Source organism: Dipteris shenzhenensis, chromosome 22, assembly GCF_047967505.1.
Source record: "Dipteris shenzhenensis isolate YYH24624 ecotype China chromosome 22, Dip_SZ_1.0, whole genome shotgun sequence".
Taxonomy (NCBI): domain Eukaryota; kingdom Viridiplantae; phylum Streptophyta; class Polypodiopsida; order Gleicheniales; family Dipteridaceae; genus Dipteris; species Dipteris shenzhenensis.
The window spans coordinates 10291739-10312843 of NC_141617.1; the positions used below are offsets into that span (position 1 = coordinate 10291739).

At 44.3% G+C, this 21105-nt stretch overlaps 1 protein-coding gene across 1 annotated transcript in view; it reads right to left on the reverse strand.

The window, feature by feature from the left end:
* Positions 1-1068: 1068 nt before the first annotated feature.
* Positions 1069-21105, reverse strand: part of LOC147887709 (uncharacterized) — a 60636-nt gene continuing 40599 nt past the window's right edge. Inside the window, exons 8-9 of the mRNA XM_087393567.1 lie at positions 18112-18175; positions 1069-2365 (exon numbers count right to left, since the gene is read on the reverse strand). Coding sequence (XP_087249693.1) covers positions 1581-2365; positions 18112-18175 — 849 coding nt within the window. The 3' untranslated portion in view covers positions 1069-1580. The remainder of the gene's footprint in view (positions 2366-18111; positions 18176-21105) is intronic.

A 21105-nucleotide genomic window follows, 5' to 3' on the forward strand; every position in this document is an offset into this window, starting at 1 on the left:
AATTGCACCGTTGTGAAATTCCACTCCACCCCTCGTCTATGGAGCCAATATAAAAGAATTGTTTAAGGGATTGTCAATTGCATTGCGTGTGTCATAGAGAAAGTGTAAATGATAGAGTTAAAAATGGTATGGGCATTAAGGGCTAAGAAATACCCTCAATCAACCTATTTCCTTTGATGTGAAAATAACTTTTCTTGATCACAATTCTTGGTGTCTCCTCCTGCTTATAATTTGATGGCCTTATAATTCAAAATTTTGCACCATTGTGAAATTCCACTCCACCCCTCGTCTATGTAGCCAATATAAAAGAATTGTTCAAGGGATTGTCATTTGCATTGCGTATAAAGTGTAAAATCAAGGAAATGTGACCTTTGCTGCATGGGAACATGTTGAGAATAATAGTGGTATAAAGTGTAAAATCAAGGAAATGTGACCTTTGCTGCATGGGAACATGTTGAGAATAATAGTGCCGTTCTTCATAAATCCAACTCATACTATGATCAACTTATAAGAATGCTATAATATAAGATGAGCAACATAAGGCCATCAAATTATAAGCACTCTGCATTTGGAACATGTATAGAGGTACGTCAGCATGCAAGGAGAAGACACGACAAGAATTGTGATCAAGAAAGTTCTTTTCACATCAAAGGAAATAATATTGGTAAGGTTCATTGAGGGTATTTCTTAGCCCTTAATGCCCATACCATTTTTTACTCTACCATTTCACATCTAGGCCTTACTTTATTGATCTACATATGGGCATATGAAGTGACCCAGATGACTAATCTAAGGTTTTTTTTGATGCATGCTTCTTCATCCTTCAGATTTGTTCATTAAATAAATCCAATATTGCAAGCCACCTCATCATCTAGCAGATTATGCTACAAATATGATTTAACCTTGGAATATGTCTGCAAGTGAATGACTTGGTATGCCACATAAGGAGGCATCCACATTTAGGCATATATTCTATGCACTAACATAAAGCTAGAGTAGGGAACCTTGAACACTCACTACTCTTATAATCGAAAGAATAGGGTTTTCAAAAGCTTAACATAGTGGTGGTCTAAAACCCACAGGTTATATTTATAATAAGGCTACAGCTGGGATGATTGCATGCATATACCCTTTGGTTATTTCAGAAATAGATTCTAATTTCCTCCGGTAAACCCAGGAAGGTTAGGTGAGATGATTGTTTGTTACTCCTAAGAGTATTTGATCCAGCTGGGAACGAGCAGGTTTGCAAGTCAAACCAAAAAGGGGGGGAAAGGAATCCTCCAAAGAAATCGACCCTGCCATTTTTGCAGCTGTGTCAAGTTGCAGGACTGATGACACAAACAGATCCAAGTGTAAAAAGATTTGCTGGATGAGATAACAGGGCTGCAGACATCAATACTATGAAGTTATAAGAGCTGCAACTCTGTTGCATTCCTCCTGCAATTCAAATGGCAATATAATTGTATATTTCTGTTATGAGTACCTTTCCAATGGTTTTCATCAACTATACAAGCTCAGGACGGGTACAACTGGACCATATTTGAATTACATGCTTTTCCATGACCCAACACCAAAGCAGGTTATCGCCGCCTAGAATGTGGATACCTGTCGTGGTGGTGTAAAGCTGCCAATGCATCCTGTGCTTGAGCCCAAGCCCTCCACCTCGCTTCTGACATGTCCTCCCTGAATTCTTGACCATGTGGCATTCTCTGGCTTGGAGATGGGTTCAATGGAGCTGCGGTGAAAGGAGAGTGGTATGACCGTGGACTCTGCCTAGATGCAGCCGCTAGAGGTGGCAATAAATGTGATTCATCATATGCGACCCTTGGGCGACTCCTCCCTGAATCAGATGCAGATCTACCCAAATAAGGGCTCCCTGTCGGTGCTCCCTTTCCAGATCTCCCTGGCTCATTTGGAAACCGAGGAGAACCTTTAGGCACACCAGCACCCTCGATACTAGGAGACCACACCTTTGGACTCTTTAACAAAGGTTCATGACCAGACCCTGGAGGACCATCACTTACTAGGACCCGATCTCCAGTTCCTGTGTACACAGTACCATCTGATGTGAGAGCTGTTGCAGAATAACTCGAAGAGAAGCCTGTTCGTCTGCCCGATGCCCTATGAGCTGAGTGACCATAATTGCTTGGATCTGCTGGTGATGCCCAAATGTGTTTATCAGCTTCATCAGGTATAGGGGCATTCACTCCAGGGAAGCTGACTTTCATCGTCTGACCAAAAGACTCTCTCTTTACAACCACCCTGCTCTCAATTATCTCTCCATCTTCTCCTATGTAACTGACTCCTGCATCTTCCTCACCTGCCCCAAAGATAGTGATCCCAGAGGGTTCATCTTCTTGATCTTCTGCAACACAATCACAAATAGGATTTATAACACTGAATTAACAAAAATCATGGATATTTTAGCAGAAAAACAGGAGGTCAAAGGAACTTGCTTTTTCTCTGGGTGAAGCCACATTAAACACACAAGCATTTGATTTTTCTAGAGAGATTCCAACATTTAAGACCCAAGAGCATGTTATAACTAAAGCATAATGGGAGCTTTATAAGATCTACTTTCCACGAACAGTCAAAACAAACAAGAAGAGTGCGTCTGAAGCTAAAAATATTCAGTAAGAGAGGTTGCAAAATCATCCTAGAAGCAATGCAGAATTGGGTTTGAAGAAGCATGAATCAGTGTATTGCTTGTATAGATTTCCCTAGAAGAACTTGTTTATGTTCTGGGCATCTCCTGTCTATACTATACGGAGCGGGGCTGATTTGTGTGTGCCCACCAAAAGATTGTTTATTTCCTGTAGAATACACAGTTATTTGGGACATGTGCCAGGTCAAGTGGGCATGCTTAGGGGCTCAGTTAAGGGCTGTAAAGAGGGCCCTTTTATGGCATGGTGAAGGCCTGGTATAAGGCCAATTAAGACTGGCTATTGCCAGCTGAGTTGGGCCAGTTAGGCCAGCCAACCACCTAACCACCGGGTTGGGTCAGACAATCAGGTCGGGTACACAGTTATTTGGGACATGTGCCAGGTCAAGTGGGCATGCTTAGGGGCTCAGTTAAGGGCTGTAAAGAGGGCCCTTTTATGGCATGGTGAAGGCCTGGTATAAGGCCAATTAAGACTGGCTATTGCCAGCTGAGTTGGGCCAGTTAGGCCAGCCAACCACCTAACCACCGGGTTGGGTCAGACAATCAGGTCGGGTTTGCAGACCAGCCAGCCCAGACCCGAGCCTAGAGCCCTTTCGCCCCATAATCTATTGGGTGGATACCACCACCAACAATTGTGGGGGCAGGCCTGTGCCTTTCCCACTTGCATTCAAGATCCCAATCCTAACATCACCGGCATGCAAGCCCATCCAAACTGCTTGGCCTCTAATGATCTCTCCTTGATCAAAAGTATGGAGTGCCAGCTGTCCAAACAAGATGCAAACACATCCAATTCGTCCCACTACTGCGACCCAGATCTTGAGACATGTCTAGAGAGAAAGCTTCGCCTCCTACAAATATCTACAATTCATGACTAGGGCCTGCTGTAGCTCCTGCCTAAGGACGAACCAAAGGCTACTACACGTTCCAGCTCACTATACTCTGGCTCATGGGTAGGAAGGGGGCTAGTAAGGACCCCTCAATCTCAAGGCTTGTGGTGGGCCATCCAATTCATTAGACTTTGAGGGGGGATTGAAGGCATAACTAGCTCCCTATGGAGGCTAGTAATTCAAATCTATGGACGCATAACTAGCTCCCTCCCTACCTTGTAGGGGACCTTAATCCCAAGTCTCCCAACATATCTGATTCAAAGGCAAACTAGAAAGCCCAGGCAACAACAACCCGAACTCAATTTGAAACCAAGTATCTCACAACTATGAGTATTATCTCCATTGTAAACATTAACTCGTATATGGCACTAACTCCATACATACCCCACAAGGCGTGGCTTGCCATTGTCCTTGCATCTGCAGTACTTGGGGGAGCTGAAAAAGTTCGTAGGCCTCTCCATTCCAAAACTCTCCTAGGGGCTATGCACATAAAGCCCAAAAACGAATGTTGTAAGCTTTCCAATACTTCAATTGAGATGCTATTCTCCACACGAAGGACAACCATCATGCATGTGGGAAGTCTTGCCGCGCTCGTATATGGTTCCAAGGGCCTAAGCTCCAAAACTCTATTAAGAGAGGCTAGCCCTATGTGGGAGTCACCACTTTGACAGTAAGTCGTCGTGGTGGGTGGCAAAGACGTAGAATGCCTAAGGTATAGAAGCAAGGGCTGGGTGGGTTGTGGGAGTTGGCTAAGTGGGGAACAGCTGTCATGGCTGCCTACATGGCAATTCTGTAGCCCTGCAGCCCACAGCACAGGTTACGGCAAGGACAGAATGACATCATCCTGTACTGCAGCAAATGTCATCAAATCAGACCAGCTCCAGTATTTACAGGTAGGCAGCACAGTATGGCAGCCTGTACAGGGCTGCCACGTGGATGTGCAGCAAGTGGAGCAGGTACAGGAGGCACCCAACTGCCACATAGCAGGTGAGGACTGGTCAGCACCCTGCAACAGCAGTCGTGTGACGAGTGGCCCTGTCCACAGGCAGCAGCAGAAGTGGGGTCAGTCTGGCATCCTGCAGGCACTACACTAGGTCAGAGTCCTATCCCTATATAAAGTGGCATTCCCCCTCAGTCCTGCATCTCCCAGAGTAACAGGAGCCCCATAAGCATCAGCAGCAGCACCTCCAGCAGCTCCAATCCATGCAGCAGCACCAGACAGCCCTGCAGCAGTCCTAAGAGCTCTAGCAGCAGCAATCACAGCACCTTCTTTAGCAGCAGACCCTCTAGCCTCTACGTGCCATGTGCCATCGCTGTATAAGATGGTTTTTCTATTGTCCCATATACCTTTTGGTCTCCCGTGGACGCTAATAGACTTTCTCTCTTTCTTTCTTTCTTTCTCGCCAGCTCCTCACGTAAAAGACCTGGCTACAAGTGAAGGACGCAGCAAGGAAGGAAAATGGGTTGTTTATAGAGATGGAAAAGCACTTATCAAAGCCTTCAAATCCAAACCCAAAGACTCAGTCTTAAACTGCTGTCTTTCGTAGTAGATCATAGCTAACCTATAATACATTTGGGGATGCTATATACACTCCCAAGAGACTCTCAGTCTATAACTGGAGTTGGTGTTTATCCTTTTTTGTGTGTACTTTGTCTAAAAGACCCGTGAAGCCTCCTGCAGAAGTTAATACATCTCGCATGTCTGCTCCGAGCCATAGGGAGGTGGAGGAGGAGGAGGTAGCAGACATGCGAGCAACATGGATCACTGGGGAGAGACGACGCGATGTTGCCAAGCGAGACATGCACGACATGAAGAGCGAGCAAAGAAGACACGATCGAGGTCCCCGACCCATCTCCGCCATTCTTAGAGGAGACTGCCTGAGACGAGGCGTCACTCTTGATATATCCCTTCAAATACAGAGGTCGAGGAGACCACACCCTCAACACAGTGGGAGACAACTCGACAAACATAGATCTGGGTTATCTTTGCAGCCCACTGGAGAGCCACCACGGTGCCGATTTTGTCGATTGAGTCTCAGCTCCTTAGTTTCTCAGCTCCAGCCTTTTTTGTACTTGTGGTTTTGAGTTATATAGCTTAGCTTAGCATAGCACTCAGCAAGGGCCCTAGCATGCCCTTTGCTTCAGCCCTTTTTGGCTTGTATGAGTTTCTTTCCATTTGCTACATAGGCCCATGAGGCCTCCCAAGGACCTCTCTCTCTCTCTCTCTCTCTCTCTCTCTCTGTGACATTCATCCATAGAGTTTGGGACTTACTAGAGATTACCACTTATGACAATATCGGAGGAGGGATTCATCATCAGACCCCAGTATCTTGAGGTTATAGGAGTCTCACATGCACTGAGGATCACCGTTGGATAGATGTGGGTTTCATCCCATCAGTTGAGGATTGAGGCAGGGAGAGCCGCAGGTATACCCAGAGAGCAGCGAATCTGTATGTTATGCACATTTGGGGTGGTTGAGATTGAGAAGCATTTTCTTTGTGCCTCTCAAACCTACTTTGAGATGATGCAAACCTCAGCCGGGCCTCGGTCACCCTGTTCTCAGTGGTAAATGTCGTAGCCGCTAGATCCTTCCCCATGACCAAATCTATAACACATGCTCCCATTGGGATGATGCCTCAGAATCCTTGGTACGATGATGAGTGTAAGGAGATGAGATCGTACCTCACACATGAGCTAGATTTGGGCCATCTGACGACACATGAGGCACGGATCTCACAACGACTGACACATTGTAAGATGCGGGGTTTCCTCACATATAGGATGGACGAGGTGATTTGATCATTCAAAGGGGGGGACCCAAACATTGGGTGGGGGCTTTTATAAGGGGAAGCCAGCTATTCCTGTCATAGATACAGGGGTTTTGCACACTTATGTGAGTTCACTGTATGACGTGCCTATGCAGACACCCCCTGACATGTTCTCTATGCCCCGTCCTGTCACATGCCCTCTGTTCACTACACAGAATGTGCGGGGTGCGCTCCGCCGGCTCCATAACTGGCTAGCTCAAGACCATGAGGGGTTATGGACAAAGCATTTCACACACGGGCAGAAGGTCCTAGCACCGATCTTAGTGCAGATATTCAATCACACAGTTTTTCATGGCTTCCCACCCTCTTGGAGCACTACCACCATTGTGCCCATACAAAATGCAGGGGACCCCATGGATACTGGGAACTACCGTACTCTCACGATTGGCCACACTCTGGCCAAGATCTATGGGTCGGTATTGAGGCACATGGGCCACGAGCTCTAGGACAGATAGGCTCCCGATGACAACACTCCAACCTAGATTACATCTTCACTTTGAGAGCCATCATTGAGGAGGCGAGATTAAGGCACTAGAAAGCCTACGCTTGCTATGTAGACTTTCGGAAGGCGTTCGACGCTGTTCCACACTGTTGTTTGATTAGGAGGCTTCAAAAGATACAAATCCCGAAGGCCTTGACCTGAGAGCACCATCTGTGTGAAGTAGGGATGCCCCTTATCACCGACTCTCTTCCGGCTCTACATCGATGAGATCACATCTTTCATTGACTGCCTGGGGCGAGGGATCGCTACTACAAACTTGATGATACAAATTTTGTTATATGCGGATGACATAGTCCTTATATCATCCTCACCAGAGGGATTGCAGAGGCATCTAGAGGCCCTGGAGATGTTTTGCAGAGAGAGAGACTTGTCGGTCAACCTTGGGAAAACTAAGATCATGATCTTCTACACCTCACGCGCTGTGCTGCATCGGCATGGTTTCATTTATCGAGGCGAGCCAGTGGAGATAGTACAATCGTACACATACTTGGGGCTAGTCTTCTTAGGATGAGTCTTCAGGATGCCACATGCCACCAAAGCACGGCTCACACGTGGACAAGGGGCTCTGACCCGACTTAAGAGGCAGTGTTTTCAAGCACATTTCCAAGATCCACCAACGAAGGGTTGGCTTTTTGACACACTAGTGAGACCAACTGCCATGTATGCATCACCTTCCTAGGGAAGTAACCTTTCAACAACAAAGTGGCAAAGATTTGAGTAGCTACAGGCGATTATGGGCTCTCGGAAGATTTGGAGTAAGCCCTCAATGTCCCATCAGATAGTGCAGCTAGAGTTCGTCATGACACCTCTCCAGGTTGATGCCCTTTTCCATATAGTGACTTCTCTCCATAAAGTATGGGCCTTACCTCGCGGGAGATTACCAAGACGAGCACTAGAGTCATCTATCCATTTAGCACAAAGTGGGGTAGACACGGTCTGGTACGCACATGTATCCACACGTTTTGCCATTCGAAATATCTAGATAGACCAGCTTTCCCCCTTCCAGGACGGATGCACCAATCCTTCGAGATGAGATTAACCAAATCATACGGTTAGACCTCCAGTTACATACATCACAGGCTTGGGGAGGGAACCAGGAGCTCCCTACTAAGACCCAGTTCTTTCGTGACTGGCCACTTCTTGAGGGTATCACAGGAAGGACTCATTATCAGACCCCAGTACCTTGAGGACAAAGGAGTCTCAAATGCTTTGAGGATCGCCATCAGCCAGATGCAAATCTCATCACATCAGCTGTGGATTTGAATCAGGTAGAGCTGCAGGGATACCTAGAGAGTAGTGAATCTACAGATAATGCACAATGGGGGAGATTAAGTCAAAGGAGCATTTCTTATGCATCTGCCTAGCCTACTACCAGATCCGAGGGTGATACCACTACCTCTTTCAAGAGGGGCACAATTTTCATCGCCTCTCACGTCAGATCCATTTCCAAGACCAGGTCTGCATTGGGCTATATCCGATCGAGATGTGACGGCACAAAGATACGCCACTAAGACAGATCAGTCAACAACAAGCAGGTGCAACACCACAAGATTTGGAGGTAGACAGAGCATAGTGATGTGTCATAGACTTCTATACTTATGACTCAGCTCCGTGACACAGTGGAGTGGAGGAGGAGTCAGCTATCAATGGAGAGAGACAACAGGATACTGCCGAGCAAGGACACATAATCCACAAGACGAAGAGCGACTAGGCACGCACGATCAATGTAGGCCATCTTCTGATGGTTCTAGTGATGCCCTATAGGCCATGGTATGTGCCTTGTAGGCATAAGTGTAGGCACTTATAGTGTTAGTGCCTTTTAGGCCACATAGGACATTTAGTCCTATGTGACACCTAGGACACTTAGTCCTAGGTCTAGGTACAAGTACTATGTACTTGTGTATTTTTCTATCTAAGATTTTGACGTGACGGCTACTCTCCGTCTCCTTCGTACCTGCACTCTCTCTCTTTTCTCAACAGACCTTCAGTGGTATCAGAGCAGGTTTTGCTCTTGTCTTCCAGCTCTACTTAGCCCTCGAGTCCTCCATTGCTCTTTGGGAGTCTGCTGCCCTGCTGGTCGACAGATCTTCAGCACCTGCAGTTTTTCGAGGTCTCCTTCAGCACCAGTGGCCATCAGACGCCATTTTTCGTGTTGTAGATCCAGGCGTCCAGTCTCACCTGTTCCGTACTGCATACAGTACCTTAGCCGTACGGCCCGTACGTAAACACGTACATCGCCGTCGCCGTACACTTGCTCGTCGCCGTACTGCATCGCCGCATTGCACGTATGTATTGCGCGTCGCCGTATTGCGTCGCCGCATTGCACATCCGTACTGCACGTCGCCGTACACCTGCGCGTCGCCGTACATCTCCTTCACTGTACCTACGCATCGCCGTACAACCGTACAGTACAACCGTACAGTTGTACTCGAGCTGGCCGTATAGCCGTACACTGTACTTGAGCTGTCCGTACAACTGGTACTTCCCTCCATATGGCAGTACAAGTGTTGCAAGTGTGAAGTCTCTTGCAAGAGTTTCTCTCTATCAGATACGCAATGAAGCTCGTGTTGCATATTTGAGAAGGCAATTACAGGAAGTGAATATGAATGAAGGTGAGTCAATGGATGCATATTTGACAAAGGTCAAAGACCTCATGGAACAGCTTGCCAACATTGATGAGGTGGTGCCAAATTCACAGCTTGTCAGTACCACATTGAATGGACTGCCAGATACATATCAAGGGTTTGCTACAACCCTTCGATTAGTGGCCATGGGCAATCCAGACCACTATTCTTTTGACCAGCTAGTTACTTTGCTTTTGCAGGAAGAGCAAAGTAGAGCTAACAGACAAGCCATTATTCCTGATCATGCATTTGCTTCACAGCAGACAGGAAGAGGCAAGGCTTCCAAGCCTATGGGCAAGCCAAAATCTGCGCATAGCAGCTGCAATTCCTCTACGCATAACAGCTGCAATTCCTCCCATGCATCTAAAAATACAGCAGATAAGGGAAAGAAGAAAAGATGCAACTATTGTCGCAAGCCTGGACATGACATTTCAGAATGTAGGAAGCGCATTGCTTCGGAGAAAAAGAAAGCAGGATTGACAGTTAATGCCTCACATGCCATTGAATCCCATGAGCCAGCAGATGCTTCACATGCACATGCTCTTCAGGATGATTGGCATGGGCTGTTCATTGCTCATTTGATCCCTCCAAAGCTGATGCACTATTTACTGCTAATGATGCTCAGTCCTGGCACTTTGATAGTAGTGCTTCCAAGCATGTCACATCTTGCAGACATTGTTTCATTCTCTAGCTGATGCACCTTGAGGGGGGACTGTTACATGTGCCAATAATGCTTCATATCCTGTAAAAGGAGTTGGAAATGTGCAACTCACATCCATTTCCAGCCATCCTGTCACTCTGACAAATGTTCTTTTTGTGCCCGGCATTGAAGTCAACTTGATTTCAATTTCAGCAATTGCTACTTCAGGTTTCAGAGTAATTTTTTATGGCTACAGATGCCTAGTATATGATCTTCGTGATGACAATGCCATAGTTCTCACTGGCACTTTGCAAAAAGGGCTTTATCACCTTGATCATCATTCAGCTGTACTTTCTATTGAAGCATTGGCTATTTCAGATTCACAGCTTGCTGAAACTCATCTTTGGCATGAGAGAATGGGCCATCTCAATTATAGAGCTCTTGCAAAGCTACATTCACAGCAGATGGCAAATGATGTACCTCAGACTCACAAAGTTTCCAAACGTGTGTGAGGGTTGTCTTTTGGGTAAGATGCATCGATTTCTTTTTCAAAAGAATTGTCCAAAACTCTCACAAAGGAAATTGCAGCTAGTACACAGTGATGTCTGTGGCCCAATGAGGACAAATGCCATTGGAGGATACAAGTATTTCATGACTCTCATTGATGATTTCACAAGGTATTGCTGGGTATATCCTTTAAAGGCCAAATCTGAAGTTTTCTTATGCTTTCAGAGATGGCTGAATATGGTTGAGAATGAATCGGGATGCAAGCTTGTCACCCTCAACACAGATAGGGGGGGTGAATATATGTCAAAGGAGTTTGATGCATTTCTATCCTCACGGGGCATTATTCACTCATGCACTACTCCGTACACTCCTCAGCAGAATCCTGTTTCTGAAAGAAAAAACAGGTCCACAATGGAGATGGCCAGATGCATGCTTAAGGCCAAGTCTTTGCCCAATAAATTTTGGCTTGATGCAGTAATGTGTGCCAACTATGTGCTGAATAGATCACCTACACGGGCATTAAAGACTATCACACCTTATGAAGCATGGAAAGGCAGGATGCCTTCACTTTCACACATGAAAGTTTTTGAGTCTCTTGCATATGTTCATGTCCATCTCAGCTGAGACATAAGCCTGATGACAAGGCAATCAAATGCATATTCATTGGTTACTTTGCTGAACATTCAGCTTCTCCTCTTGTGGACTGCAAAGCAAAGCCAGATAATGACATGTTTGATGCCTTTGAATCTTGGTTACCTCTGCCATCAACAGAAGAGGATTTTGAGCAGCAACATGAGCCTCCTGCAGGCCCTCCACTAAGCAATAATCAGCCACACCCTCATGCTGATTTGCAGGTTACTCTTCCGGCACAGAATGATCCCATTACTCATGATGCAGTCATTGAGGAAAGAGCTGTCAATAGACAGCAAAGGCAAGTTCCGAGATGGCTTTTGGATACATTGAGGGACAGCAAACAAGATCAGCCTTTTGCTGCCCGGACAAGATCAGGGAATAGACAGCATGGTCACTTTCTTGAGTTTGCACTCCTTGCTACAGCTTGCAATAAAGAGCCTTTGTGCCATAAAGATGCTTTTGACAGCAAAGAGTGGATGGATGCAATGAAAGCTGAGTTACAACCTATTGCCAAAAATGACACATGGGAATTAGTAGATCTCCCACCTGGCAAGCATGCCATTGAAACGCGGTGGGTCTACAAATTAAAAAGGAAATCTAATGGCAGCATAGATCGATACAAAGCCCGTCTTGTTGCAAAAGGGTATGCCCAACAACAAGGCATTGACTTTGAGGAGACATTTGCTCCCACATCCAGGATTACTACCATTCGATGTGTCATTGCCATTGCAGCCCATCATCATTGGCAAGTGCACCAACTTGACATCAAGACCGCTTTTCTTCATGGGAATCTGCAAGAAGAAGTTGATTTCACACAACCTCCTGGCTTTGAGGTTGTTAATTCTGAAAATAAGGTATGCCGGCTTAGAAAAGCCCTTTATGGTTTAAAGCAGGCACCCAGGGCATGGCATGCCAAAATTCATGCACACTTACTATCCCTTGGTTTTCAGAATAGTCCCTCAGAACTCACTCTTTATTTCCGTGGGAGTGGATCTGTTTTTTAGTGCTGATTTTATATGTGGATGATATGCTTATCACGGGCCCAGATACTCAGCAAATTGCAGCCTTCAAGGCTGATTTGCAGCAGATTTTTGACATGTCAGACATGGGACGGCTCCATAATTATTTGGGCATTCAATTTGCTCATGTTGAGGGGGGTATCATGATGTCTCAGTCCAAGTATATTGGACAGCTCCTTGATCGTTTTCAGTTTGAGGATTGCAAGCCAATCTCTACTCCAGTGGACCCTGGCTTCAAATTCTCAGCTCATGATGGGAGCCCACCATGTGATATCACTCTTTATCAGCAGGCTGTTGGATGCCTTATTTATTTATGTCACACCAGACCTGACTTACAGTATGCAGTATCTCAGCTCAGCACATTCATGCACATGCCCAGTTTACAGCATTGGCATGCAATGAAGAGAGTCTTCAGATATCTCAAAGGCACTCAGGATTTAGCCCTCTTCTACGGTGATCAGGGTTCACTTACCATGCATGCTTACACGGATAGTGACTGGGCAGGATGTTCCGACACCAGAGTGTCACATACTGGCAATTGTTTTTTGCTTGGCAATTCATGTATTTCTTGGCTCAGCAAGAAGCAACCGACAGTTGCCACGTCTAGCTGTGAGGCTGAGTACAGGGCAGCTTTCACCGCTACAGTAGAGTGTGTTTGGCTTCGACAGTTACTTACAGATCTTGGTATTTGCAAGACATCCTCCACTATTGTCTACACTGACAGCCAGAGTGCTTTGGCTATTGCGCGTAACCCAGTGTTCCATGCGCGTACCAAGCATATTGAAGTTCACTATCATTATGTTCGGAAGCGGTTGTCAGCAGGAGACATAGAGTTGTCCTATCTTCCCACAGAGGACAACATCGCATATATGTTTACAAAGGCACTTCCTCGTCCCAAGTTCGAAGTCTTCTGACAGGCCTTGTACATGATTTGACATTCCTTGTACATTCATAGATGGCTATATCCTTTTGGATGAACATGTGCCACCATGACAAGAAACTACCAAGTATTCTGAGACGTTTCTAAAGTACTTCAGCCCATCCCATGGAGGGGGGTTTGTAGGCCATCTTCTGATGCTTCTAGTGATGCCCTATAGGCCATGGTATGTGCCTTGTAGGCATAAGTGTAGGCACTTATAGTGTTAGTGCCTTTTAGGCCACATAGGACATTTAGTCCTATGTGACACCTAGGACACTTAGTCCTAGGTCTAGGTACAAGTACTATGTACTTGTGTATTTTTCTATCTAAGATTTTGACGTGACGGCTACTCTCCGTCTCCTTCGTACGTGCACACTCTCTCTTTTCTCAACGGACCTTCAATCAAGGTACGCCCTATTTCACCCTCCTCAGAGAAGATCGCCCGAGACGAGGGGTCACTCTTGACATAGCCCATCAGATAAAGAGGTCAAGGAGACCACACCCCCTGCCACAACGCGAGATAGCTCAACAGATGCGGATCCGGGAGATCTTCGCTACCCAACGGAGAGATACTACGGTGTTGGGTTTTGGTTTCTGATTCAGCTTTGGACTCCCACCTTCAACTTCGTCTGAGCTTTTGAGGTTTTAAGATCTATGGCTATAGCTTAGTTAGCATAGCACCCAGCAGCACGGGCCCTAGCACATCCTTTGCTTCAGCCCTTTGAGGTGTGTATTGGTTTCCATTCTATTTTGGTGTACTTTGTACTTTGTCCCATAGGCCTACGAGTCCCTCCCTCCCTCCCTCCCTCCCTCCCTCCCTCCCTCTCTCTCTCTCTCTCTCTCTCTCTCTCTCTCTCCCTCCCTCCCTCTCTCCCTCCCTCCCCCGATCTGTAAGTCATACGTCGTAGCCTGTACGCCAAGCCCTCGACTCAAGTAGCCCGTACAATTGTACGGCCGTACGATCGTCGTACATCGTACAGTTACTGCACGTACAGTCATCCTTTCTTTTGCCCGTACATTCGTCAGCTCTCTCTCTCTCTCTCTCTCTCTCTCTCTCGCGTCAATTGCCAGGTAGTCGTTAGTGGTCACCTGCAGTCGTTCTCGTTCCCTATTCCAACAAAGGAGATCCGCACCCGATCCCTCCATACAACACAAAGAACACAAAGTTCGAGGTCACCCCAGGCTGCGCTGAGCCCTTGGCTCAGCTTGGGAGGTTAGCTTCAGCAAAAAGGCTTATCAAAATCTGCACAACCACCATGGATTTCCCGAAGATGAAGACTTTTGCAACTGCACCGACTAGAGAAAGCTCTTGGATAGGTTCAACATGCATGATTGTAAGCCTATAGCCACTCCCATGGAGCCAAGGCTGAAGCTTACTATGTATGATGCAGGTGAATCAGTGGATGTCACACTTTACAGCCAGGCTGTTGGATGCCTCATTTATTTGTGCAATACTAGGCCCGATATTTAGTATGCAGTATCTCAAGTGAGCAGATATATGCACAACCCAAAGACAACACATTGGCAGGCTATAAAACGCATCTTCCGTTATTTGCAAGGCACAAAGTCTTATGGCTTGATGTTTCCCAAGGGGGGGTGACTTGCAGATGCATGCTTATAGTGATTCAGATTGGGCTGGAGACTATGATACCAAGCAGTCCACTAGTGGTAATTGTTTCTTTTTAGGCAAAGCTTGCATTTCTTGGCTGAGCAAGAAGCAATCTACAGTGGCTACTTCCTCATGTGAAGCTGAGTACAAGGCAGCTTTCACAACGACAGTTGAATGTGTTTGGCTGTGACGTTTGTTCGCTGATCTTCGTCTCTTATTGGAGAGTCCTTCTCCAATTCTCACGGATAGTCGGAGTGCTATAGCAATAGCAAAGAATCCTGTGTTTCATGCTCGCACGAAGTACATTGAGGTTCATTATCATTATGTCAGAAAGAAGTTGCATGCAGGGGAGATCAGCATGATCTATGTATCAACACATGACAATGTTGCAGACATCTTCACCAAAGCACTTCCACGTGAGAAGTTTGAGGCATTTCGCACTGCCCTAAACTTATCTCATTTTGGTGATTGATCACTACCTTGTACACCACATTGGCACTGCAGAGGGGTGTTAGAATTATTATCCTTCATTCACTTTACAAGGGATTTTATTTCTGTCCACCTTTTCCAATTTGACCATACAAGAAATCAAGAGACATATTGCTTCACCCACGAGAGATAGCATTCAAGTTTCTACCAAAATCATGGGATAGGGAGTTCCCCTAGCTCTTCTATTGGGTGGCTTTTCTAAATTCTCTCTATTCCTTTCTGTAGCCCATACTGACATCCATACAAGAACCATTGGCTGCACTAGAGTCCATAGTCACAACAAACAATTTTAAACGTAGAAACGTGAAACGTTTCAAAAAAACTTAAATGCAAGTTTGTACTTTCCGGCCCCAAAGATTATATATATCTCTATCTATCTATCTATATATCTATTTATTTATTTATGTTTTTATTTATTTACTTATTTACACATGTATGTATGTATGTATGTATGTGTGTGTGTGTGCACACATACACACACACAACACACACACACACATAAAAACATATACATATATGTATGTATCTCTCTATATATGTGTTTTGTTTGTGCATGTGTGTATGTTCCAGATCGAACCACTAACTAGTCTATTATGTAGACTATTCTCATTGTAAAAAGCTTTTCTATTATAAATACAGTGGTTTCACCCAAAAAATGTGTGTGTGTGTGTGTGTTTGACTTCTCAGGAGACTGTGCCTCATTTATTTTGGCTTTGTCCATGCTCTCGTGAGTTCATTGATCTTCTTCGGCAACGCCTTTGCATACATTAGATGAGTCCAGGAACATGCCCAAACTCATCCTCTAAAAACACAATATAGTGCAGTTTCACTTGGGTTCGCGCTTTGGACTCTATGTAAGGATAGAAATCATAGAGTCTTTGGTGATCCTTTTCCGCTTCCTTTTTTTCCAATGTTCTATGCAGCAATCTTTCTTTGATTGTATGCAAACTCATTACATAGATTATAATGTATACTTGTCATATACTGAAATCTTCAGCTAATGTACTCTTGAGCTCCCTTTCAGGGTAAGCTACTTTGTAATATAAAGCATCAAAATTTTCACCCCAAAAAATGTGTGTGTGTGTGTGTGTGTGTGTATAAAATTCAAATGATGTAAAACATGTAGGTTCTCAAGTAGACAGCCTTATCTATGTAGATTCTCAAGTAGACAACCTTAATAATGGCATACAACGTATAGAGTATAAAGTAGATATTGTGTTGCTTGTAGTCTACACATGTCACTTGCCATGAAATTTGCAGAACATTACACATGCTCAATGAACTGAAATCGTGTTTTAAATTAAGAGAATAATACAGGTGTTTTATGAATTGAAATCGACGTATAAATCCAAATAATGCAGCAAAACCCAAAATAAAATCAAGGGAAAAACCCACACATTCATGTAAACGTTTCTTTGGAAGAGAACCGTTTCACATGCTACAAGGTTTGAAACGTTTCTCTTTTGAAAGAAGCGCGTTTCTTGTGACTATGCATGGGATCCAATTCAATCATTCCAAACTTCAGTGAGTGGAAAGCTGGGAACCAACTATCCTATATGATAAATGAATGTTCGTACTCATCTAGTGGCCAAGGAAATTGGAAGATTCGGAACCAAAACCTGTCGATGTGTTGAATGCTTCGAAGAAGATCTCAATTCCAAGAGACCCAGATAGCGTGAACGAGTGTAACTTGAAGAATGGAGTTGCTCACTCCATGATTATAGGGACAACTGTGTATTTAGTGATACATGCTGATCGAGCGAAAGAGAAGGACTCTGCCAATGTGGTAAGAGAGGAACTTTTCTTAGTGACAACTCCATGTTGCAGTGAGAGAGAGTTTGCAAACCCAGGTGTAACAGTATTCATGAGAGACATTGAAGAGTGGAGACTTTGCTGAGTCTCAGGATTTGAGGAGCAGTGCACCTAACCGTTGTAATTAGGGTTAGATGCCACATATAATAGAGCTATGCTTATATAAACTAAGGGATCCCTCTTCAAACTGTCTTCAATTAGAAAGCTTATCTATTTGCTACAGCATGCATACAATAAGGGGCACATGTTCTACCTATCTCTGCCATTAGAGGCTTGTTGATTGTAATATATTATTTTTGTCAGGCCTTTAACAAGTAGAGGCTTTCTTCCTCAAGGTGGTTACTGTACGTATGCAGCTTAATAATCCTCCATGTCAAAAAGTTGGTATTTTAGAATTGTAAACGTATTTTTCAACCGAAATATATACCTGCTTCTCATGAAGCAATGTTCCTCAATAGTTGATAGCTTTCTCTTTCAATCGAATGTAGATATGAACACATTTTAATTAAGTCATTGTAACTAATATGGATGCCAAAAGCTCCAATAGGCTTCAGGTGTTCACCTTAGAATTTGCCAAACCTTGCAATAATAGGCTTGGAAGATTTAGGCAAATGTGATTCCCAAACTGTTAATCTGATTCATGGGGAAGAAGGACAAGGTACACAAACTATAAAGTCTTTACACAACGCTCGTAAGGCTGACACCTTTGAAGTGTTTTATTTAAGACAATTACACACACACACGCGCGTACGTATGAACGCATGCATGTATGGATTCAAGCACACGATTAACTTTAAAATATAATGAATGAGGATGAAGTGTCCACTACACCAAAGGTCCACAGGAGATTGGTCAGAATTATATTTGCAAAATTTCAAAAATCACAAGAAACTCAAGAGTAGAATCTAGACTTGCCATTGCAATAGACAACGAAAAAAGGTAAAACGGGAATATAGAGAAAATAAGTGAAAGTTTCTGACCGATATATCCAGGAGGGTAACCCAACTCTCGCATCCGGTTAAGCCATGGAGGTGGATCCAAGTCCTACACACAATGGACAAAGAGCAAATTATCAGGCAACATAATGAAATCATCAGCCACCATTAAGTCTTTAAATATGGGATGTCAACTTGGCCATGTAAAAAGACCACTTCTAATCCTGAGAATCTAATTCTTGATAAGGGAAAAAGTAATGTAAAAGAGCAAATAGGAGTAGGAGAAGGGGAAATCAGGGTTGAGAGTAGAAGAAAGGTAAAAGAGAGAAAAAGAGAATGTGTGAGTAGGTCATGGTGGTGGTGGTTTTGTGAAGGAAAGAGAGAGAGAGAGAGAGAGAGAGAGAGAGAGAGAGATGCATTAATGTCTTCGGGAGGCCTCACGGCCTATAAGACAAAGTACAATCAAAAGATGACTCATACAAGCCACTATGGGCTGAGGCAAAGGGCTCGCTAAGTACCTTGCTGAGTGCTATGCTGAAAGAAAGAGGGAGAGAGAGAGAGAGAGAGTATGGGGCAAGAGAGGAACTATAATCTACATACAGAGACGAGAAAATTGGAGAGCTTGGATGTAGATTAGGGAGTGCACATGCCACATCACATGCAGTCTACAATGAGTGCGAGATAAACTAACAAACCTCTCCATCCTGCTTTGGGCCTAAACAATCCCTGTACTAACACCCACTAGTTCTCATGATCATAATCTATTCATCCCCTAGAACTTTGACTAATGGACATTTTGATTGATGAACACTCGCGACAAGGGATGCTCTTTCAAAATTTCATAATCTACTCATCCCCTCACATAGCTTCGACTCTTTTAGGTAAGCACATGCTTTCATCAAGGGATAATTCTACTTATAATAGCAATAAAATGTAAATTCTCTCATTAAGGGTCGCACCCTTCACAATCAGTATGCATCTCTTCAAGCACAACCCTTTCACGTGCAGCTCCTCACTCAGAAAGGCCTCACTGTATGGATAACACTTCAAACATCCTGATTCAATACATATTATATTCTCTCGAATCTCCTATCATATAGTCTCTCTTGTGCTACTTATCTCACTAATGATAGGAATTATTACAATGATATTTAAGCCAACTTTCACTCACTCCTTGAAGAGGATTGAAAGGAAACTTGTAGCAATTTTGCTACATTTTTTGTATATTGATTTCAATTCATTCAACACCTATAACAGTATAGCAATTGACATGAGCAAACAATCAAATATATGTTCAATACATATATGCACTTTAGCCATTGTGTATGGCTGTATAATTGAGAATCGTGACGTTTCATGATTTGATATACCATATATATGTAGAACATGTTATACACATCTTGGGGCTAGAACGTGTAAACTAGAGTTTTTTATAACGTTTTGAATGTTTCTACGTTTCGAAAAGTTTCTAGTGATTGCAAGGTCTAACTATATAACCATGACCTACAAAACCACGAACATTAGTAAAGACCGATTAGAGAGAGCTAGCAAGCTCACCACCCAGCCGTAGATCTACTAAAAAGGATCAGCCTCCAATTTGGCACCAAAAAAATGTCCATGGCCACAAGTTGTGTGTCCCATACCACAAGAGTCCACTAGTCTGGGTGTTAGGCTAAACATGGCATAGGCCTGCTCTAGTTTCTAGTACCCCAAGGAGTCCATCCCAAACAATCCCTACAATGAGTCCACACCTCAAATACATCAAATATATAGACTACCCAAGGGTGTCCCTAAGTGTAGCGGGAGACAGACTATCCTCACTCTCTCTCCTGCCCAATACTAATTGCAACTGCAAGATGATGCATTCAATACACAAAGTGATGCTATGGATGTGAGTGAGAGAATCAGAGGGAGAGAATGTAGTGGACCTCCGAAGAGGAAATAATACAATTGAATAATGAATGCCCAAAATGCCGAATACAACTATATGAAGGGGTTGAAACCCTCATTGCAAAATTGGAAGACTAAACTACCTAGAGGAGGTGAATCCTCACTAGATCCCTAAAAAGGTTAAACTACCTAGAGGAGGTGAATCCTCACTAGATCCCTAAAAAGGTTGAGGCTACCTTGCTGGTCTGCTGCAGGGAGGCCTAGGCTTTGCTGCTCTGAAGGCTTGAAGACCTAAGGAGTGGAAGAAGAATGAGGGCCAAAGGCTACCTTTTTATAGGTTGTTAGGTCAACCTGGCTGACTTGGTCAATGCCGACCATTGACCTTCGTCCGTTGGTGCCCACCATTGACCAGATCAATCAAAAAATTAACATCGACCAAAAAAGTCAACCCTTGACTTTAGACCCAAAAGTCAAATCTATGTTTTTTGACCTGCGACAACGTGGTGTTGACTGTGTGTTGATTCCTCACTACGTACGGCTTCCTGCATGGCTGTACGGATGCTTGTGTGGTAGTTAACCTAGCTGCCTACGCTGGCACCAGCTAGCATGGCCACGAGCTTGTGGATGCCCGTGACATCCCCTTCTACTAAAATTCGAATTAGGGTATGAAAGGGGCTTCCCATCGTGCTGACGGAGATGACTATCTGTGGTATACCTGGATGATAAATCATGATCCGAATGCCTGGTTCATGAGTATGAAAATGGTTGCTAAAGTCATGAATCCTGATCTACAGGTACTAAACGCTTGGATTTGGTGCTAACCTCTGGTACTGATATTTGTTGTGGGTTTATATTCCAAGATGAGGCTCCCTGTGGTTTTCCTCGGTGCATATAGGTGATAGGGACGAAGGAAGACTGGGTTTGAGACAAACATCTCGGTCTTGGTGTAACCATGTTGCCTACTCTAATACTATATCCTGTTGTAATACAATATCCTGTTGTAAGACTGTGTCTTGCTGGTGCTAGTATCGAACCCCTTAAATGACTGATATCAAAGATCGAGGTGGAACACCTTTACTCCAATAGATGAACTTGCACCCATGGCTTGGGATTTTGACACCCAAGCCTTGGTGCTGATGATATGGTCGG